This window comes from Schistocerca nitens, chromosome 11 (genome assembly GCF_023898315.1).
Source record: "Schistocerca nitens isolate TAMUIC-IGC-003100 chromosome 11, iqSchNite1.1, whole genome shotgun sequence".
Lineage (NCBI taxonomy): Eukaryota > Metazoa > Arthropoda > Insecta > Orthoptera > Acrididae > Schistocerca > Schistocerca nitens.
This window is the reverse complement of record NC_064624.1, coordinates 53,606,614-53,630,610: the sequence shown is the minus strand read 5'-3', so window position 1 is coordinate 53,630,610 and position 23,997 is coordinate 53,606,614. Positions and strand designations below refer to the sequence as shown.

General features: G+C 44.8%; 1 protein-coding gene and 1 non-coding gene across 2 annotated transcripts in view; both read right to left on the bottom strand.

Moving 5' to 3' along the window:
• LOC126212615 (uncharacterized) overlaps positions 1 to 23,997 on the bottom strand; it is a 176,463-nt gene that overhangs the window by 144,121 nt on the left and 8,345 nt on the right. Inside the window, exon 2 of the mRNA XM_049940045.1 lies at positions 9,758 to 10,022. Within this exon, the coding sequence (XP_049796002.1) occupies positions 9,758 to 10,022 (265 nt within the window). The remainder of the gene's footprint in view (positions 1 to 9,757; positions 10,023 to 23,997) is intronic.
• Positions 15,737 to 15,811, bottom strand: Trnas-cga (transfer RNA serine (anticodon CGA)). The gene has a single exon. It is a non-coding gene; the product is annotated as a tRNA-Ser (tRNA).

The following is a 23,997-nucleotide window of genomic DNA, read 5'->3' as shown; positions in this document are numbered from 1 at the left end:
TTATGTCGGCTCAATTGAAACCTGAGTTAAGGATCTCCACGTACTTTACAGGTAGATAATTAAAACTGTACCCATACAGAACATAATACATAACATTTTCTCAGTCGTGAGTGTATGCAACGGTTATTCGTATGCAAGTGAATTTTTGGGTATTCTCATTAACCCAGAAGATGAACTGTAGAAGACTATTGAACACCAGACAACTGCTCTGTGAGTTACTAGATAGCTGACATCACATGGATGTGATTGGTACAGAGTACAGTGGGACACATTGATAATGCTGTTAGAGTTTAAAACACTTAAGCAGCCACATATAGGATCAGATATATCATCTATTTTGTGGCTGTATACTATAGCCTCCAGTCTGGTAATAGCGTGTTCTTTAGTCAAGGAGGGCGTAATGGTTTCTTGTAGTCCCATGCCTGGACGCTTCACAAAATCTATAAAGTCGTCTCCAATGACTTTCTCACACTTGGACTGTGATGCTACATACAAATACATTGTATATCTTTAACGTACATTTGAAAGTCACACACGTCCAACAGTCTATTCCAACTGTTTTTTCGTCAACCACATTCGTATGAACATCAACAAAAGCAAAACGAGGATAATGGAATGTAGTCGAATTAAGTCGGATGATGCTGAGGGAATTAGATTAGGAAATGAGACACTTAAAGTAGTAGAGGAGTTTTGCTATTTTGGGAGTAAAATAACCGATGATGGTCGAAGTAGAGAGGATATAAAATGTAGACCGGCAATGGCAAGGAAAGCGTTTCTGAAGAAGAGAAATTTGTTAGCATCGAGTATTGATTTAAGTGTCAGGAAGTCGTTTCTGAAAGTATTTGTATGGAGTGTAGCCATCTAAGGAAGGCAAACATGGACGATAAATGGTTTAGACAAGAAGAGAATAGAAGCTTTTGAAATGTGGTGCAACAGAAGAATGCTGAAGTTTAGATGGGTAGATCACATAACTAATGAGGAGGTATTGAATAGAATTGGGAAGGAGTTTGCGGCACAACTTGACTAGAAGAAGGGGTCGGTTGGTACGACATGTTCTGAGGCATCAAGGGATCACCAATTTAGTATTGGAAGGCATCGTGGAGGGTAAAAATCGTAGAGGGAGACCAAGAGATGAATACACTAAGCAGATTCAGAAGGATGTAGGCTGCAGTAGGTACTGGGAGATGAAGAAACTTGCACAGGATGGAATAGCATGGAGAGCTGCATCAAATCAGTCTCTGGACTGAAGACCACAACAACAACATTCGCATTTCTGTTTCCCTGGCAATCTGCTTCCGTGCAGAAGTTAGGTATGCAGTTTTAGTTAATGAGACTATATGGACAAATCCAGCATCTTAGAGATGTGTAGTAAAGATAACAGTTTCAGTATATTTATTTTCAAACAGCTGCCTCTGTCTGCAGAGCGCACGTTTTAGGTGCCATGGTGGTAGCCTCATCACGCGATGAGAGAGCCCATTAGTAGCGTCTGGAAGTAGCTGGCCTCTGTTTGATTTTACAGATTGTGGTGTGGCCGCAGCCCCTTTCCTTCATTCAACATATTTGTATAGGCCTCTTCCCCCCCCCCCCCCACTCCAGCCATCCCCCTCTTGCTGTCAGCCAATGTCTGCACTTCAAGGGCGTAAGCTCTGAGAATAGCCATTTCATTGGCAAGAATATTAATGTTCCGTCCACGTCTCTCAGCTGCCGGGAGCCTTATGGAGCCGTGAGAGGGACTATAACCTGTGAGACCTATGATGGCGTATATAGAACTGTATATTATTGCTCTACTGTGTCCTTTGCTCAGTCTCAATTACGTGAGGTGAGAATATGTATACTATCGATTGGCTCAAATGGCTCTGAGCACTATGCGACTCAACTGCTGAGGTCATTAGTCCCCTAGAACTTAGAACTAGTTAAACCTAACTAACCTAAGGACATCACAAACATCCATGCCCGAGGCAGGATTCGAACCTGCGACCGTAGCGGTCTTGCGGTTCCAGACTGCAGCGCCTTTAACCGCACGGCCACTTCGGCAGGCTACTATCGATTGTTTATGCATCTATTCATAAGTCTTGTAGGAATGTTACACACTATTATGGCGAGAATTACATCTGTTTTTTTTTCTACTTACTAGTTCTGGCGGATCTTCTCCACAGACAATGTTCTTACACGATTGTTTTCACAAGCCTTATATCATCGCTACAAACCAATACTATTATGGGGTATATTTGGTTTAGGTATCGGAGTTATAGTTACATGAACAAAACTCAAAAAAAAATTATTTCTATTCCTTTCTTGGGACCCATCTCCTATCAGATCCAACGCAGTCTTCGTAATAAATGCTACTGTAACTTTTCCTTTTCTACCAATAATAATTTGAAAAAACTACTTCATTCATAATTTAAAATCGTCTCGCTCCCCTTTGGAAAGTTCCGGCGTCTACAAGATTTTCTGCGATACCTGCTCTTCTTACTATATAGGACAGACAAGACGTGCCTTTACAACCAGATATAAACAACATCTTCTAAGAAAAAATGCCGGTAGAACCCAAAATTCGTCTTTTGCCGACCACCTTCTGATTACAGGTCATGCACCTGAAGCTATACCTGATATCAACATTTTGCACACCGAGAAGAAACGGCACAGTTTAAATGTTCTTGAAGAATTAGAAATTTTTTAACATCTTTCTCGAAACGATAGCCTCATTCTCAATGAGCAGCTGCAGTTGCGTAGTAAAAATTTCTTCACCGGTAATAACCCGTTACAATATATTTAATTTCTCGTTTCCTCGTGCAGTTACCAAACTGCTTTTTCCATCTAAGTCAACTCATAGTTTTTAATTTATTAAATGATTTATACTGGCTGTGTTTCATGTTATATCGTTTTCTACAGGCTGTGTCATTCAGCCCTTCTTGTATTTTCTATAATGGTGTTTTCACACTTTAAACTGTACTTCTAAGTTCTGATGTAGACAAAATGTTACTTTATCTGCTGTTGTGAAACAAAATATTGTCTTTTAGATCATGTACTGAATAATGTTCATCATAATATTCACCTGTCTTTATTTGAATGTTAAGTAGCCAGATTGTATTGCGGCTACTAGATGCCCCTCTCGGTACAGTGTTCACCTACCCCTAGTTGTTAACGCGATCGCCTCAGTCTGATGCTACCTGTAGCTCGACATATGAGAGCAGCCCGTAGCGGCTTGCTCTATATATATATATATATATATATATATATATATATATATATATATATATATATATACGGCTTGCTTTATATATATAGGGTGGTCCATTGATCGTGTCCGGGCCAAATATCTCACGAAATAAGGGTCAAGCGGAAAAACTACATGGAAAGAAACTTGTCTAGCTTGAAGGGGGAAACCAGATGGCACTATGGTTGGCCCGCTATATGACGCTTCCATAGGTCAAATGGATATCAACTGCGTTTTTTTTAAATAGGAACACTCATTTTTTCAAATGGTTCAAATGTCTCTGAGCACTATGGGACTTAACCTCTGACGTCATCAGGCCCCTAGAACTTAGACTTACTTAAACCTAACTAACCTAAGGACATCACACACATCCATGCCCGAGGCAGGATTCGAACCTGCGACCGTACCGGTCACCCGGTTCCAGACTGTAGTGCCTAGAATCGTTCGGTCACTCCGGCCAGTAACCCCTATTTTTTTATTACATATTCGTGCAGTACGTAAAGAAATATGAATATTTTAGTTGGACCACTTTTTTCGCTTTGTGATAGATGGCGCTATAATAGTCACAAATACATGGCTCACAATTTTAGACGAACAGTTGGTAACAGGTAGGTTTTTTAAATTAAAATACCGAACATAGGTACGTTTGAACATTTTATTTCGGTTGTTCCAATGTGATACATGTACCTTTGTGAACGTATCATTTCTGAGAACGCATGCTGTTACAGCGTGATTACCTGTAAATACCACATTAATGCAATAAATGATCAAAATTATGTCCATCAACCTCAGTGCACTTGGCAATACGTGTAACGACATTCCTCTCAGCAGCGAGTAGTTCGCCTTCCGTAATGTTCGCACATACATTGACAATGGGCTGACGCGTGTTACCAGGTGTTGTCGGTGGATCACGATAGCAAATATCCTTCAACTTTCCCCACAGAAAGAATTCCGGTGACGTCCGATCTGGGGAACGTGCAGGCCACGGTACGGTGCTTCGACGACCAATCCACCTGTCATTAAATACGCTATTCAATACCGCTTCGACCGCACGCGAGGTATGTGCCGGACATCCATCATGTTGGAAGTACATCGCCATTCTTTCATACAGCGAAACATCTTGTAGTAACATCGGTAGAACATTACGTAGGAAATCAGCATACATTGCACCAGTTAGATTGCCATCGATAAAATGGGGGCCAATTTTCGTTCCTCCCATAATGCCGCACCATACATTAACCAGCCAAGGTCGCTGATGTTCCACTTGTCGCAGCCATCGTGGATTTTCCGTTGCCCAATAGTGCATACTATGCCGGTTTACGTTACCGCTGTTGGTGAATGACGCTTCGTCGCTAAATAGAACGCGTGCAAAAAGTCTGTCATCGTCCCGTAATTTCTCTTCTGCCCAGTGGCAGAACTGTACACGACGTTCAAAGTCGTCGGCATGCAATTCCTGGTGCATAGAAATATGGTATGGGTGCAATCGATGTTGATGTAGCATTCTCAACACCGACGGTTTTTTTTTTTTTTTTTTTTTTTTTTTTTTTTTTTTTTTTTTTTTTTTTGAGATTCCCGATTCTCGCGAAGTTTGCCTGCTACTGATGTGCGGATTAGCTGCGACAGCAGCTAAAACACCTACTTGGGCATCATCATTTGTTGCAGGTCGACGTTTCACATGTGTCTGAACACTTCCTGTTCCCTTAAATACCGTAACTATCCGGCGAACGGTCCGGACACTTGGATGATGTCGTCCAGGATACCGAGCAGCATGCATAGCACACACCCGTTGGGCATTTTGATCACAATAGCCATACATCGACACGACATCGACCTTTTCCGCAATTGGCAAACGCTCCATTTTAACATGGGTAATGTATCACGAAGCAAATACCGTCCGCACTGGCGGAATGTTACGTGATACCACGTACTTATACGTTTGTAACTATGACAGCGCCACCTATCACAAAGCGAAAAAAGTAGTCCAACTAAAACATCCGTATTTCTTTACGTAGTACACGAATATCTAATAAAAAATGGGGATTCCTACTTTAAAAAAACGCAGTTGATATCCGCTTGACCTATGGCAGCGCCATCTAGCGGGCCAACCATAGCGCCATCTGGTTTCCCCCTTCAAGCTAGATGAGTTTCGTTCTTTGTAGCTTTTCAGTTTGATGCTTATTTCGTGAGATATTTGGCCCGGTCACTATCAATGGACCACAGTTACAAACATAAATTCGTTGAATGGCAAAAATCTGGAAATATAAAGTGGACTTTTGGGTGTTACTGTGCGACGACATTGGCCAAGGGGACAGATCGGCAACACGGCACAACATGCGAGTGTTGCAGGTAGTCTAGCCGCTCACGAGAAGGCAAGGCATGCGACGTCAAGCGACGGGTTCCGTGACACTGGAACCAATGACAGCGTTCACGTCTGTCTCGTACCAGTTACGCTGGCCTGTATTATGTATCGTGGCTAGTTGGCATAGAGAAAGGAACGTGAGGAGGGGCTGCACCGCTGTACATGCATATTTTATAATTTAGTTTTTGTGTCTCATACTAAGTTTTAAGAAACGAGTACGTAGATGCAGAATACTAAATACAAGTACACAGGTATGTGGCAGTTAATACAAACGACTACAATACAGCCGTACAAATGTTCGATGCGGCTTTGCGCGGATGATGCTGCAGTATACAGAGAAGTTGCAGCATTAGAAAATTGCAGCGAAATGCAGGAAGATCTGCAGCGGATAGGCACTTGGTACAGGGAGTGGCAACTGACCTTTAACATAGACAAATGTAATATATTGTGAATACATAGAAAGTAGGATCTCTTATTGTATGATTATATGATAGCGGAACAAACACTGGTAGCAGTTACTTCTGTAAAATATCTGGGAGTATGCGTACGGAACGATTTGAAGTGGAATGATCATATAAAATTAATTGTTGGTAAGGCGGGTGCCAGGTTGAGATTCATTGGGAGAGTCCTTAGAAAATGTAGTCCATCAACAAGGGAGGTGGCTTATAAAACACTCGTTCGACGTATACTAGAGTATTGCTCATCAGTGTAGGATCCGCACCAGGTCGGGTTGACAGAGGAGGTAGAGAAGATCCAAAGAAGAGCGGAGCGTTTCGTCACAGGGTTATTTCGTAATCGTGATAGCGTTACGGAGATGTTTAGCAAACTCAAGTTGCAGACTCTGCAAGAGAGGCGCTCTGCATCGCGGTGTAGCTTCCTGTCCAGGTTTCGAGAGGGTGCGTTTCTGGATGACGTATCGAATATATTGCTTCCCCTTACTTATACCTCCAGAGGAGATGACGAATGTAAAATTAGAGAGATTCGCGCGCACGGAGGCTTTCCGGCAGTCGTTCTTCCCGCGAACCATACGCTACTGGAACAGGAAAGGGAGGTAATGACAGTGGCACGTAAAGTGCCCTCCGCCACACACCGTTGGATGGCTTGCGGAGTATAAATGTAGATGTAAATGTAGGTGTAGAACTAACGTAGAAACATTTGACCAGAAGCTGCAGTGGCGGTTTGTAGGTTCGAAATGACGGCCACGATGTGTGTGGCAAAGTTGAACTCTTCGTAGGAAGGATTGCTGAACACGATGCAACATGGCTCTATCTAATTTCCGTAATATCACATGCATTTTGTATTCTGCGTTGAAGGGTGATGACACCAACAACCTCTCCTTCATAAATCACAGATTTTAGATGGCCGACACGGCCGTTATGGCCGAGCGGTTCTAGGCGCTTCAGTCTAGAATCGCACGACCGCTACGGTCGCAGGTTCGGATCCTGCCTCGGGCATGGATGTGTGTGATGTCCTTAGGTTAGTTAGGTTTAAGTAGTGCTACACTACTGGCCTTTAAATTGCTACACCAAGAAGAAATGCAGATGATAAGCGGGCATTCATTCTACAAATATATTATATTAGAAGTGACATGTGATTACATTTTCACGAAATTTGGGTGCATAGATCCTGAGAAATCAGTACCCATAACAACCACCTCTGGCCGTAATAACGGCCTTGATACGCCTGGGCATTGAGTCAAATCGAGCTTGGATGGCGTGTACAGGTACAGCCACCCATGCAGCTTCAACACGATACCACAGTTCATCAAGAGTAGTGAATGGCGTATTGTGACGAGCCAGTTGCTCGGCCACAACTGACCAGACGTTTTCAATTGGTGAGAGATCTGGAGAATGTGCTGGCCAGGGCAGCAGTCGAACATTTTCTGTATCCAGAAAGGCCCGTACAGGACCTACAACATGCCGTTGTGCATTATCCTGCAGAAATGTAGGGTTTCGCATTGATCGAATGAAGGGGAGAGCCCCGGGTCGTAACACATCTGAAATATAACTTCCACTGTTCAAAGTACCGTAAATGCGAGACGTGTAACCAATGACACGCCATACCATCACGCCGGGTGATATGCCAGTATGGCGATGATGAATACACGCTTCCAATGTGCGTTCACCGCGATGTCGCCAAACACGGATGCGACAATCGTGATGCTGTAAACAGAACCAGGATTCATCCGAAAAAATGACGTTTTGCCATTCGTGCACCCAGGTTCGTCGTCGAGTACACCATCGCAGGCGCTCCTGTCTGTGATGCAGCGTCAAGGGTAACCGCAGCGACGGTCTCCGAGCTGATAGTCCGTGCTGCTGCAAACGTCGTCGTACTGTTCGTGCAGATGGTTATTGTTTTGCGAACGTCCCCATCTGTTGACTCAGGGATCGAGACGTGGCTGCACGATTCGTTACAGCCATGTGGATAAGATGCCTGTCATCTCGGCTGCTAGTGATACGAGGCCGTTGGGATCCAGCACGGCGTTCCGTATTACCCTCCTGAACCCACCGATTCCATATTCTGCTAACAGTCATTGGATCTCGACCAATGCGAGTAGCAATGTCGCGATTCGATAAACCGGAATCGTGAGAGGTTACAATCCGACCATTATCAAAGTCGGAAAGGTGATGGTACGCATTTCTCCTCCTTACACGAGGCATCACAACAACGTTTCACCAGGCAACGCCGTTTAACTGCTGTTTGTGTATGAGAAATCGGTTGGAGACTTTCCTCATGTCAGCACGTTGTAGGTGTCGCCACCGGCGCCAACCCTGTGTGAATGCTCTGAAAAGCTAATCATTTGCATATCACAGCATCTTCTTCCTGTCTGTAGCACGTCATCTTCGGGATGTAGCAATTTTAATGGCCAGTAGTGTAAATTTAGGGGACTGACCGGCGTTGCCTGGTGAAACGTTGTTGTGATGCCTAGTTTAAGGAGGAGAAATACATACCATCACGTTTCCGGCTTTGATAAAGGTCGGATTGTAGCCTCTCGCGATTGCGGTTTATCGTATCGCGACATTGCTGCTCGCGTCGGTCGAGATCCAATGACTGTCAGCAGAATGTGGAATCGGTGGATGCAGGAGGGTAATACGGAACGCCATGCTGCATCCCGATGGCCTCGTATCACTATCACTCGAGATGACAGGCATCTTATCCACATGACTCTAACGGATCGTACAGCCACGTCTCGATCCCTGAGTCAACAGATGGGGACGTTTGCAAGACAACAACCATCTGCACGAACAGTTCGACAACGTTTGCAGCAGCACGGACTATCAGCTCGGAGACCGTCGCTGCGGTTACCCTTGACGCTGCATCACAGACAGGAGCGCCTGCGATGGTGTACTCGACGACGAACCTGGGTGCACGAATGGCAAAACGTCATTTTTTCAGATGAATCCAGGTTCTGTTTACAGCATCATGATGGTCGCATCCGTGTTTGGTGACATCGCGGTGAACGCACATTGGAAGCGTGTATTCGCCATCGCCATCGCCATACTGGCGTATCATCCGGTGTGAGGTATGGGGTGCCATCAGTTACACGTCTCGGTCACCTCTTGTTCGCACTGACGGCACTTTCAACAGTGGACGTTATATTTCAGATGTGTTACGACCCGTAGCTCTACCCTTCACTACATCCCTGCGACACCCTACATATCAGTTGGATAATGCACGACCGCACGTTGCAGGTCCTGTACGGGCCTTTCTGGATACAGAAAATGTTCGACTGCTGCGCTGGCCAGCACATTCTCCAGTCTCTCACCAACTGAAAACGTCTGGTCAATGGTGGCCGAGCAACTGGCTCGTCACAATACGCCAGTCACTGCTCTCGATGAACTGTGGTATCGTGTTGAAGCTGCATGGGCATCTGTACCTGTTCACGCCATCCGAGCTCTGTTTGACTCAATGCCCAGGCGTATCAAGGCCGTTATTACGTCCAGAGGTCGTTGTTCCTGGTACTTTCTCAGGATCTATGCACCCAAATTGCGTGAAAATGTAATCACATGTCAGTTCTAGTAAAATATATTTGTCCAATGAATACCCGTCTATCATCCGCATTTCTTCTTGATGTAGCAGTTTTAATGGCCTGTAGTGTAGGAGACGGCACAGACAACTGATTTAAGGTGAAGAGCATCGGGTGTTGGATTAGAGGTTGTGGCCTCGTGTGGCGTACATACCCTTGAAGAGAGCAGGAGTCGATGCAGTCTGCGGCGATCCTGCAGATGAGGTGCTCGCCGACTTGCTCCGCCTCTTCGCCAGAGAGTTGGCGAATCGCCGCCAGGACGCCGCCGCGGCAGCCCTGCTCGCCTGTCGGCCTCTGGCTTATCCGGGCAGACCAGTGCGGATCGAGGCCCTCGACGTACGGCACCAGGCGTGCCATGGCAGACAACCAGGCGGGTTGAGGAGTGAGGGGACTGCACGGTACGTACAGGCCGTACGTTCCTGCAATACGTTTTTCTGTCAACTAGAGGTTATAGGGGAGGGAGTAGTAGGAAGGGTTTACGGGTCAGCATGGGCTTAGTAGTAGAGACGAGACACGAGAAAGGATAATCGATTTCTGCAGAAAATATCATTTGGTAATAGCGAATACTCTGTTCAAGAATCACAGCAGGAGGTAGCTTACTTGGGAAACGCCAGGGAATGAGGGAAGATTTCCCTTAGATTACATCATGTTCGAGAAAATATAAAAATGCAGTAAATGAAGCAGGCAAAAAGGAATACAAACGTCTCAAAAATGAGATTGACAAGAAGTGCAAAATGGCTAAGCAGGGATGGCTAGAGGAGAAATGTAAGGCTGTAGAGGCTTATCACACTAGCGGTAAGATAGATACTGCCTACAGGAAAATTAGAGAGACCTTTGGAGAAAAGAGAACCACTTGTACGAATATCTAGGGCTCAGATGGAAACCCAGTTCTAAGCAAAGAATGGAAAGCAAAAAGGTGGAAGGAGTATATAGAGGGTCTATACAAGGGCGATGTACTTGAGAACAATATTATGGAAATGGAAGTGGATGTAGATGAAGATGAAATGGGAGATACGATTCTATGTGAAGAGGATGACAGAGCACTGAAAGACCTAAGTCGAAACAAGGCCCCGGGAGTAGACAACATTCCATTAGAACTACTGACGGCCTTGGGAGAGCCAGTCCTGACAAAACTCTACCATCTTGTGAGCAAGATGTATGAGACAGGCGAAATACCCTCAGACTTCAAGAAGAATATAATAATTCCAATCCCGAAGAAAGCAGGTGTTGACAGATGTGAAAATTACCGAACTATCAGTTTAGCAGCAAAATACTAACCCGAATCTTTACAGACGAATGGAAATACTAGTAGAGGCCAGCCTCGGGGAAGATCAGTTGGGATTCCGTAGAAATATTGGAACACGTGAGGCAATACTACGACTTATCTAGAAGAAAGATTAAGGAAAGGCAAACTTACGTTTCCAGGATTTGTAGACTTAGAGAAAGCTTTTGACAATGTTGACTGGAATACTCTCTTTCAAATTCTAAAGGTGGCAGGAGTAAAGTACAGGGAACGAAAGGCAATTTACAATTTGTACAGAAACCAGATGGCAGTTATAAGAGTCGAGGGGCATGAAAGGGAAGCAGTGGTTGGGAAGGGAGTGGGACAGGGTTGTAGCCTCTCCCCGATGTTATTCAATCTGTATATTGAGCAAGCAGTAAAGGAAATGAAAGAAAAGTTCGGAGTAGGTATTAAAATCCATGGAGAAGAAATAAAAACTTTGAGGTTCGCCGACGACATTGTAATTCTGTCAGAGGCAGCAAAGGACTTGGAAGTGCAGCTGAATGGAATGGACAGTGTCTTGAAAGGAGGATATAAGATGAACACCAACAAAAGCAAAACAAGGACAATGGAATGTAGTCGAATTAAGTCGGCTGATGCTGAGGGAATTAGATTGGGAAATGAGACACTTAAAGTAGTAAAGGAGTTTTGCTATTTGGGAAGCAAAATAACTGAAGATGGTCGAAGTAGGGAGGATACAAAATGTAGACTGGCAAGGAAAGCGTTTCTGAAGAAGAGAAATTTGTTAACATCGAGTATAGATTTAAGCGTCACGAAGTCGTTTCTGAGAGTATTTGTATGGAGTGTAGCCATATATGGAAGTGAAACATGGACGATAAACAGTTTGGACAAGAAGAAAATAGAAGCTTTCGAAATGTGGTGCTACAAAAGAATGCTGAAGATTAAATGGTTAGATCACATAACTAATGAGGTGGTACTGAATAGAATTGGAGAGAAGAGGAGTTTGTGGCAGAACTTGACAAGAAGAAGGGACCGGTTGGTAGGACATGTTCTGAGGCATCAAGGGAACACAAATTTAGCATTGGAGGGCAGTGTGGAGGGTAAAAATCGTAGAGGGAAACCAAGAGATGAATTCACTAAACAGATTCAGAATGATGTAGGTTGCAGTAGGTACGGGGAGATGAAGAGGCTTGCACAGGATAGAGTATCATGGAGAGCTGCATCAAACCAGTCTTAGGACTGAAGACCACAACAACAACAACAACATCATGTTCAGGCAGTCTCCGAAATCAGCTATTGGATTTTATGGCGGTCCCAAAAGCAGATACAGACTCTGATCATGATTTACTAACGATGAAGAGTAGGCTGAAGATTAAGAGACTAGTGAGGAAGAATAAATGCGCAAAGAAGTGGGATATAGAAGCGCTAAGGAACGAAGAGACACGCTTGGGCTTCTTCGAGCCTATAGATACCGCAATAATAAATAGGTAAGTAGGCCAGTTGTAGAGGAATGGGCATATCTAAGATGGAGAATCACAGGATTTGGAAAGGTAAACCATAGGTGAACTGTGAAGAAACCGTGGATAAAAGACGAAATACTTCAGCTGATCGACGAAAGGAGGAAGTACAAAAATGGCCAGGGAAATTTTGGAACACAGAAGAACAGTTCATTCAGAAACGAATCAAATAGGAAGTACAGGCAAGCTAAAGCGATGTGGCTGGATTAAGAATCTCAAGAAATCGAAAATGGAATCACTGTCGGATGGACGGACTCAGTATATAGGAATATCCCAACAACCTTCGGTGAAATTAATAGAAGCAAAAGCAACATTAAGAAGGCAACGGAAATTCCAGTGCTAAATGCAGAGAAGGGAGCCGATAGATGGAAAGAGTACACTGAAGGCGTCTGATTTGCCTGATAACGTGATAGAAGCAGAAACAGGAGACGATAGGTAAGAGATACGGAATCGAATAGAGTCAGAACTTACACGAGCATTGGAAGACTTAAGATCGAGTAAGTCAGAAGTGATAACATTCCATCGGAATTTCTTAAATCACTGGGGTAAGTGGCAACAAAACCCATTATTCACGTTGATGTGTAGAATGTACGAGACTGGCGATATATTTTGAGACTTTCGGAAGAACATGATCCGAACAATTACGAAGATAGGAAGAGCCAACAAGTGCGAGAATTACCGCACAATCACCATAATAGCTCAGGCATCCATGCTGCAGACAAGAAAAATATGCAGAAAAATGGAAAAGAAAATTGAGGATCTGTTAAATCAGTATCAGTCTGGCTTTATGGTAAAGGCGAGAGGGGCAGTTCTGACGTTGCAGCTGATAGTGGAAGTAAGACTGAAGAATAATCGATGCACGTGCATTGGATTTAGTTAGGAGATTGATGTATTAGGAGATTAGTGTATAACGTCAGGTCGACATCTGGCTCGGATTTGGGGTGGGTAGTGAAGGAAAGCGGCCATGCCCATTCGAAGGGACCACCCGGGTATTTGCCTTAAGCGATTTAGGTACAGCATGGAAAGTCTAAATCAGTATGGCCAGACGCGGGTTTGAACCGTCGTTCTCCCGAATTCCAGTCCAGTGTCCTAACCACTGTTTTATACCTTTCGGTCACGTTCTTTGGATTTGTCAACCTGGAAAATTGGTCAAATGGTGCCATTTCTTCGATATTTTGAGAAAAAAACAGTGGTAAGCTGTAGGGAAAAACAGGTAGCATGCAACATGTGCAAGATCCAAGAAGGGACAGTAAGACTGTGAGACCAAGAACGAAGTGCTCCAATTGAGAAGTGAGTAAGGCAAAGATAGTCTTTCACCCCTACCATTGAATCTATACATCAGAGAAGCAATGACGGTAATAAAAGAAACGTAGAACAGTGAGACTATAGATCAGGATGAAAGGTTATCCTCAGTGAAAGTGAAGAAGAATCACATAACATGTTGAACTGAATGAACTGTCTAATGAGTATATACAGGGTGTTTCAAAAATGACCGGTATATTTGAAACGGCAATAAAAACTAAACGAGCAGCGATAGAAATACACCGTTTGTTGCAATATGCTTGGGACAACAGTACATTTTCAGGCGGACAAACTTTCGAAATTACAGTAGTTACAATTTTCAACAACAGATGGCGCTGCAAGTGATGTGAAAGATATAGAAGACAACGCAGTCTGTGGGTGCGCCATTCTGTACGTCGTCTTTCTGCTGTAAGCGTGTGCTGTTCACAACGTGCACGTGTGCTGTAGACAACATGGTTTATTCCTTAGAACAGAGGATTTTTCTGGTGTTGGAATTCCACCGCCTAGAACACCGTGTTGTTGCAACACGACGAAGTTTTCAACGGAGGTTTAATGTAACCAATGGACCGAAAAGCGATACAATAAAGGATCTGTTTGAAAAATTTCAACGGACTGGGAACGTGATGGATGAACGTGCTGGAAAGGTAGGGCGACCGCGTACGGCAACCACAGAGGGCAACGCGCAGCTAGTGCAGCAGGTGATCCAACAGCGGCCTCGGGTTTCCGTTCGCCGTGTTGCAGCTGCGGTCCAAATGACGCCAACGTCCACGTATCGTCTCATGCGCCAGAGTTTACACCTCTATCCATACAAAATTCAAACGCGGCAACCCCTCAGCGCCGCTACCATTGCTGCACGAGAGACATTCGCTAACGATATAGTGCACAGGATTGATGACGGTTTACTGACGAAGCTTATTTTTACCTGGACGTCTTCTTCAATAGACAGAACTGGCGCATATGGGGAACCGAAAAGCCCCATGTTGCAGTCCCATCGTCCCTGCATCCTCAAAAAGTACTGGTCTGGGCCGCCATTTCTTCCAAAGGAATCATTGGCCCATTTTTCAGATCCGAAACGATTACTGCATCACGCTATCTGGACATTATTCGTGAATTTGTGGCGGTACAAACTGCCTTAGACGACACTGCGAACACCTCGTGGTTTATGCAAGATGGTGCCCGGCCACATCGCACGGCCGACGTCTTTAATTTCCTGAATGAATATTTCGATGATCGTGTGATTGCTTTGGGCTATCCGAAACATACAGGAGGCGGCGTGGATTGGCCTCCCTATTCGCCAGACATGAACCCCTGTGACTTCTTTCTGTGGGGACACTTGAAAGACCAGGTGTACCGCCAGAATCCAGAAACAATTTAACAGCTGAAGCAGTACATCTCATCTGCATGTGAAGCCATTCCACCAGACACGTTGTCAAAGGTTTCGGGTATTTTCATTCAGAGACTACGCCATATTATTGCTACGCATGGTGGATATGTGGAAAATATCGTACTATAGAGTTTCCCAGACCGCAGCGCCATCTGTTGTTGAAAACTGTAACTAGTGTAATTTCGAAAGTTTGTCTGCCTGAAAATGTACTGTTGTCCCAAGCATATTGCAACAAACGGTGTATTTCTATCGCTGCTCGTTTAGTTTTTATTGCCGTTTCAAATATACCGGTCATTTTTGAAACACCCTGTAATATTGACTGAGAGTAAACCGAAAGTAATGAAAAGTAGCGGAAAAGAGAACAGCATGAAACTTAACATCAGAGTTGGGGATCACAAATTAGGTGAAGTTAACGAACTCTTCTACCTAGGGAGCAAAATAACCTATGACGGATAGAGCAAGGAGGACGTCCAAAGCAGTCCAACTTTACTTCTGCCAGTACCTCGTCTCCTACCTTCCAAACTTTACAGAAGCTCTCCTGCAAACCTTGCAGAACTAGCACTCCTGGAAGAAAGGATATTGCGGGGACATGGCTTAGCCACAGCCTGGGGGATGTTTCCAGAATGAGATTTTCACTCTGCAGTGGAGTGTGCGCTGATATGAAACTTCCTGACAGATTAAAACTGTGTGCCGGGCCGAGGCTCGAACTCGGGACCTTTGCCTTTCGCGGGCAAGTGCTCTACCAACTGAGCTACCCAAGCACGACTCACGCCCCGTCCTCACAGCTTTACTTCTGCCTGTACCTCGTCCCCTACCTTCCAAACTTTACAGATGCTCTCCTGCGGTTCTCTCCTTGGGTAACTCAGAAACAGGCGTCGAGAATTCTAGGCTGGTAAATTATGAAAAAATAGAAAAACTTTGTATGTGTAAGCAAACAGACACTTAGCATGTGAGAAAGGACCTCGGAGTCGTACAGATACAATAGGTAAATCTTCTGAGATTAGGTCGGCCGGGAGCTAACCTAGCAAATATTTTAACAGTTTCCTACTTGCACAATCATGCTGAAAAATGGTAGAGAATGGTTTCTGACAGGAAAGCCATTAGTTATCACTTTAAACTGAAAATGAGAATAGCATTACGGTGTGTTTCTTACAATTTATCACTGCTAACTTTCGTAATATACATCCGATATTAATAAACCTAATTATCTTAGAACAGAAAAAGTTTAAGCTCCGAACCAGTACGTAGATATTGTCCAGGTTCGTGTCTAGGAGACGACTGACTCAAGTAAAACCTGCCACGATCTGCTGTTTAATTCCGTACGACTTTGTACCTTTTCGTAAATCCCAGGTGAGACTCTCCTTCAAATTAGTGAGCAAAACTAGAAGTTTACTCGAGTAGAGTAAGGCCACAACTATGGCCTAATACTATGAGACTTTACCGAGCGAGGTGGCGGAGTGGTTAGCACACTGGACTCGCATTCGGGAGGACGACGGTTCAATCCCGTCTCCAGCCATCCTGATTTAGGTTTTCCGTGATTTCCCTAAATCGTTTCAGGCAAATGCCGGGATGGTTCCTTTGAAAGGGCACGGCCGATTTCCTTCCCAATCCTTCCCTAACCCGAGCTTGCGCTCCGTCTCTAATGACCTCGTTGTCGACGGGACGTTAAACACTAACAACCACCCCCACCACTATGAGACTTTCCCTGACATTTGTGATAGCACAAGTCAATTATTGTTTTTAATACACTGATGCGCGAAAGAAACGTATAGGTACGCGTATTCAAATACAGAGATATGTGGACAGGCAGAAGACGGCGCTGCGGCCGGCAACGCCTATGTAGGACAAAAAGTGTCTGGCGCAGTTGTTACATCGGTTACTGCTGCTACAATCGAAGGTTATCAAGATTTAAGGGGGACGTAATATCTCCGAGGTAGCGATGAAGTGGGGATTTTGTCGTACGACCATTTTGCGAGTGTACCGTGAATATGAGGAATCTGGTAAAATATCAGATCTGCGATATCGTTGGGCCGGAAAAGGATCCTGCAAGAACGGGACCAACGATGACTGAAGAGAATCGTTCATCGTGACAGAAGTGCAAACTTTCCGCAAATTGCTCCAGATATCAATGCTGGGCCATCAACAAGTGACAGAATGTGAACCATTCTACGAAACATCATCGATATGAAACTTCCTGGCGGATTAAAACCGTGTGTCGGACCGAGACTCGAACTCGTGTGGGTAGAGCACATGCCCGCGAAAGGCAAAAGTCCCGATTTCGAGTTTCAGTCCGGCACACAGTTTTAATCTGCCAGGAAGTTTCATATCGGCGCACACTCTGCTGCAGACTGAAAATCTCGTTATGGAATTATGGATATGGGCTTTCGGAGCCGAATGCCCACTCGTGTACCCTATGTAACAGCACGACACAAACCTTTACGCCTCCCCTAGAGACTGCCAACATCGACATTGGACTATTAATGACTGGAAACATGTTGCCTGGTCGGACGAGTCTAGTTTCAAATTGTATCTAGCAGATGGACTAGCGCCGCGCGGGATTAGACGAGCGGTCTAGCGCGCTGCAGTCATGGACTGTGCGGCTGGTCCTGGCGGAGGTTCGAGTCCTTCCTCGGGCATAGGTGTCTGTGTTTGTCCTTAAGATAATTTAGGTAAAGTAGTGTGTAAGCTTAGGGACTGATGACCTTAGCTGTTAAGTCCCATAAGATTTCACACACATCTGAACATTTTTTTAGATGGACTAGTACGGGGATGGAGACAACCTCACGAGTCCATGGAGCCCGCATGTAAGCAGGTGGCTGTTCAAGCTGGTGGAGACTCTTTGATGGTGTATGGCGTGTGCAGTTGGAGTGGTATGGAACCTGAGATACGTCTAGATATGACTCTGACAGGAGACATGTATGTAAGAATCCTGTCAGATCAGCTGGATCCATTCATGTCCATTGTGCATTCCGACGGACTTGAGCGATTTCAGCAGTACAATGCGACACACTGTAATGGTTCTTTATTTACGTGACCATTACGGCACTCCAACCCCAGTTCTCGATACCAGTAATATCGAACTAGTTTTCTGCGAAGTAACAGACATATTTTTGTGAGAATATTCACATTTGGTTTTATTAATGTGTAGGTACTCCGATGTATCGATATATTACAGTGATATGTTTCTTGTGTGTATTCATTTCTGTGAGACTGTCATAATCTTTGACTTACTTGTAATAGTTTTGGCGTGAATGCGCACAGAGCAGTCTTTGTTTCACTTTGCAGAAGTTAAGTTGTTATTTCGCTTAGTAAAAGAACAGTCAAGTCTTGTGTTTGGTTAAAGTGGAAATTAAATATATGAAGATTGATACAGAACTGTTTTCTTGATGACGTGACAATTAAGAAGAAGTATATGTGAATTTACAAGAAGTTTATTAAAAATGTGGATCGTGAACACCAAGTCAAAAATTATTTCTACCATGCCATTGTTCTGATCTGGGATTGTTTGATCATTAAGAATTTCCTGAAAAAACGCATTTGTTAGGTCTTCAAATATGGCTAAAGTACAGATCTGGACCTTCTAGCAGTCATAGTGGAAGCACCCTAGAATCAACAAAATAAACCATAACGACTTCGACGAAATCTACAAGGGAATCCATAAGTGCCAAATTAATGACATTTTTACAGTGACCTCATTATTTCTATTCTGACGATACCATCCACAGTCAATAACTTAGTTGTTGCCCGATAAAGCGAAATACGCTGCGTGAGCAACATTGTTAATCTGATTTCTAATCTACTTTGCAAGTAGTGGTATTGTTAGAACCCCAAACATCAAGAATTGCTACAGAGTGGATACAGGAAGATTTTTCTGAGTTTTAGCGCTTCCGCTGGGCACCAAATTCCCGACATTAACATTATTGAGCATATCTGGGATCCCTTTAAAGTGCTGCTCAGAAGAGACCTTCACCACCTCGTACTTTTATGGATTTATGGATAGCCCTGCAGGATCATGGTGTCAGTTCCCTCCAGCAGTAATTCATACATTAGTCGAGTGCATACCACGTCGTGTTGCGCCAATTCTGCGTGCCCGACTGGCCCTACACGATATTAGGCAGGTGTACCGGTTTGTTTGGCCCTTCAATGTGGGCATAATTTCAGTTACTACTGCTCAGTGCCCCTTCTCCGGGTAATCGCCAGATTGTAAGACTGTGAGCCGGCCGGTTTGACCGAGCGGTTCTTGGTCCTTCAGTCTGGAACCGCGCGACCGCTACAGTCGCAGATTCGAGTCCTGCCTCGGGCATGGATGTGTGTGGTGTCCTTAGGTTAGGTAGATTTACGTAGTTCAGGGGACTGATGACCTCAGATGTTAAGTCCCATTTTTTTTTTTTTTTTTTTTTTTTTTTTTTTTTTTTTTTTTGCAGAGCTGTGTCCAGGATGTCTTCTCACTGCTCGCCGGCATTGACGAGCGACTGGGAATCGAACCCGCTGGCTCTCTCAGGCTCACTGACCGGCTGCACCGTCGCTGCCGTCCCCGCCACTCGCGACACTCCTCGCCAGGTGGTGATATCTGTTTTCTTTGTGTTCTCGTGGCGACCACAACCGCGCACCCCGAAACTTCGACAGCGGTTGACCCCAGCTAAAGCCCGTCTCACACGGAGCAGGGTTCGCCGCAAGTTTGCGAGGTGGCGTGCATGCCTGCCGGCTTGCAGGGAAAGGAGCCGGCCGTCTTCCATGCCGAAGCCCTCCCACGGTGCAAGATCCGCAGCCGGTTGTGTTGTGATCGGCTGCATGTTGTATCGAACGAAGATGGCTGCTTCAGGTACAGATGTTCAGAGCAAACTGGCGTTATTAGCTGTTTTGGTGCTAAACGATGCAGAAATGCATGGTAAAGAGAGAAGAAGAAGAAGAAATGGACGAAAAACTGGATTGAGAGGAGAAGCGCTGGAAAAGGTGTGTTCTCCATGCTTCATAAAGAATTGTGGTTAGTTCGCATAACACCTACTTTTGTTTGAAAAGTATCACCATTTCATTACTGTTTGACTTTATAAATATACAAATAATGACTGTTATATATGACTTTACTTTATAGGATAGAAGGTCGTACATCCTTTGCAAATTTTATACGAATGGATGTATTGGTATTTCAAGAACTGCTTTGTATGGTTGCGCCTCTGATTCAGAAGAAAGACACGGTGATGCGTCAGACAATTGCGGCGTACTCCACTTTAAATTGAGTACGTAAATTGTACATTTTATTATAGCACTCCTTGCTCGTCATATATGGTCGAACAAGAGACACGGCACTTCCAACTCTTTCTAGTGCTTCTGCACGCAAGTGTTTATTATAATAGTTTGCACTTTTCACGACGTACAGACACTGTTCTTCCCTATATCAATGCTTCAATCGCTTCCTTGGACCACTGCGGTGCCATTATTTAATAATTACAAGAACTTCCTACCGCACCTCACAGCAGCAAAAAAGCGACTATCAACAAAGGCTTCCCGCCCAAGCTTTCGGTGCCTGACGTCACAAGCGAAACGTCTCATGATTGGCCAACGCAGGTAGCACGCAGGGAACCTGGCAAGAAAAATAGCACCGGACCTATCCTGGAAACCTTACAAGGTTCCCAGGTAGGCAGCCCGCTAGCAGACGACGGAGCCCGCAAGGCAGCCGCCGCGCGAGCCAGCAGGGAAACGTACAGCGAATCTTGCTCCGTGTGAGACGGGCTTCTCTGCTAGCTCTGTGGGCAGCCGCAGGCTAAGTTCTCCCCGCAGCGAGGAGCGGCGCGGCTCCTGCATAAGCGTACCCTGTGGCTCGTCGTGTGAGATGCTCACAAGGGAACCTCCCCATCGTACCCCCGTCAGATTTAGTTATAAGCCGGCACAGTGGATAGGCCTTGAAAAACTGAACACAGATCAATCGAGAAAGCAGGAAGAAGTTGTGTGGAACTATGAAAAAATAAGCAAAATATACAAACTGAGTAGTCCATACGGAAGATAGGCAACATCAAGGAGAGTCTGAGCTCAGGTGCGCCGTGGTCCCGTGGTTAGCGTGAGCAGCTGCGGAATGAGAGGCCCTTGGTTCACGTCTTCCCTCGAGTGAAAAGTTTAATCTTTTATTTTCAGACAATTATCAAATTTCAGGCACTAACACATAATCAACGTCGCTCTCCAAAATTCCAGGTCATGTTCAGATTTGCTTGCACATATGCAGGATTTGACGGTGTACACACGGAAAAATTTTAAAACGTTAAAAACATATGTTTTGACAGAGCACTGCGAAAGTGTTGCATTTATTTGTTGCAGTTTATGTGACAAACTCTTATGTTTTCATCACTTTTTTGGGAGTGATTATCACAACCACAAGAAAACCTAAATCGGGCAAGGTAGAAGAATCTTTTTACCCATTCGCCAAGTGTACAAATTAGGTGGGTCGACAACATATTCCTGTCATGTGACGCACATGCCGTCACCAGTGTCGTATGGAATATGTCAGACGTGTTTCCCTGTGGAGGAATCGGTTGACCTATGATCAAATATTTTCGGTTCCCATTGGAGAGGCACGTCCTTTCGTCTACTAATCGCACGGTTTTGCGGTGCGGTCGCAAAACACAGACACTGAACTTATTACAGTGAACAGAGACGTCAATGAACGGACGGACAGATCATAACTTTGCGAAAATAAAGGAAGCAAGCATTTCACTCGAGGAAAGAATTGAACCAAGGACCTCTCGTTTCACAGCTGCTCACGCTAACCACAGGACCACGGCGGTCCTGAGCTTACACTATCCTTGATATTGTCTATCTTGCACATGGACTACTCTGTTTGTATATTTTCCTTATTTTTTTCATAGTTCCACACAATATCTTACTGTTTTCTCGATTGATCTGTGTTGAGTTTTTCAAGGCCTGTCCACTGTGCCAACTTATAAGTAAATCTGAGGGGAGGGGGGGGAGGGGTGCGATGGGGAGGTTCCCTTGTCAGATTTTCCCGTGCTTGAAAACGCACTCCCATTGAAGCCTGGTAGCTATGTACGCTGCTGCTTGAGAAAATACACGGCACATGAATGTGAATATAGCCAGCACAATCGGCTACAGCTATTTAATGCATAGCAGTAAGTCGATAAGAATTGCAGAGAATATAAAAAACACACGGAAGAGCCAAAGAAACTTGTGCACCTGCTTAATGTCATGTAGGGCCACCGCGAGCAGGCAGAAGTGCCGCAACACGACGTGGCGTGGACTCGACTGATGTCCGACGTAGTGCTGGGGGCAACTGACACTGTGAATCCTGCGGGGCTGTCCATGAATCCGTATGAGTACGAGCGGGTGGAGATCTCTTTTGAACAACAAGTTGCAAGGCATCCCAGACATGCTCAACAATGTTCATGTCTCGGGAGTATGGTGGGCAGCGTAAGTGTTAGAATATTTTTTCTAGAGCCACTCTGTAGCGATTCTGAACGTGTGGGGGTTTCGCATTGCCCTGCTGGAATTGTCCAAGTCCGTCGGAATGCAAAATGGATATTAATGGATGTAGGTGATCAGAGAGGATGCTTACGTACGTGTGAGCTCTTAGAGTAGCGTCTAGACTTTTCGGGGGACCCATATCACTCCCACTGCACACGCCTCGGACGATTACAGAGCCTCCACCAACTTGAACAGTCCCATGCTGACATGCACGGTCCACGGATTCATGAGGTTGTCTCCATACCGGTACACATCCATCTGCTCGATACAATTTGAAACGAGACTCGTCCGACCAGGCAACATGTTTCCAGTCATCAACAGTCCAATGTCGGTGTTAACAGTCCCAGACGAGGTGTAAAGTTTTGTGTCGTCATCAAGGGTACACGAGTGGGCCTTCGGTTCCAAAAGCCCACATCGATGGTGTTTACTTGAATGGTTGCCACAGTGATACTTGTTGATGCTCAGCACTGAAATCTGCAGCAGTTTGCGGAAGGGTTGCACTTCTGTCACTTTGAACGGTTCTCTTCAGTCGTCGTTGGTCCCGTTCTTGCAGGATCCTTTTTCGGCCGCAGCGATGTCGGTGATTTGATGTTTTACCGGATTCCCGACATTCACGGTAGACTAGTGAAATGGTTGTACGGGAAAATCCCCACTTCATCGCTACCTCGGAGATGCTGTGTCCCGTCGCCTGCTTAGTGTCGTGTGAATCCATAGTGCGCCGGCTATAACACCACGTTCAAACTCACTTAAATCTTGTTAACCTGCCATTGTAGCAGCAGTGACCGATCTGACAACTGGACCACACAGTTGTTGCCTTATATAGGCCTTGCCGACCGCACCTCCTTATTCCGCCTGTCTACATATCTCTGCATCTGAATATGAATGTCTATACCAGTTTCTTTGGCGCTTCAGTGTATATGACTCATTGACAACACCTTAGTGATAATCCGTTTCACGCTGGCTGGTACTTCTTTCTTTGTACAAAGATCCTCTTTCTCGAAAGTGCCGATGCTATGTGTGAATGTTGTCGGCATTTCGATGTGCTCGATTCTGTCTCGAACAATATCTCATCTTTACTGCGGTGATCCTGCGGTGATTCCTAAAACTGTAACACTCAAAGTCCAATTCTTTTCACTTACGACAAGGAACTTTCAACTCGCGTATCATCGCATTTGCAACTGCTTGACATTCAGTGTGCTTGCTCGTTAATCGACATTTCGAACGTTCCTATATGTATTCTGTCACTGTTTTCTGGGTCTCGCTATCTATTAAAGAGTAACAACCATTTCTAATTGAAGTAGTCGTATATGATTACTTTGCAATTTAAGGTCTGAATCTCTATTATTGTGTAAAAAAATATAACAAAGGAATTGCATGATGGGCATGACTATGAGAACCTAGTTCACAAACTCCCAGAAAACATTCTGTGCTGATGTAGAACCCATCCGTCCCATTTTCCAACCCCTAACTTCCAGCTA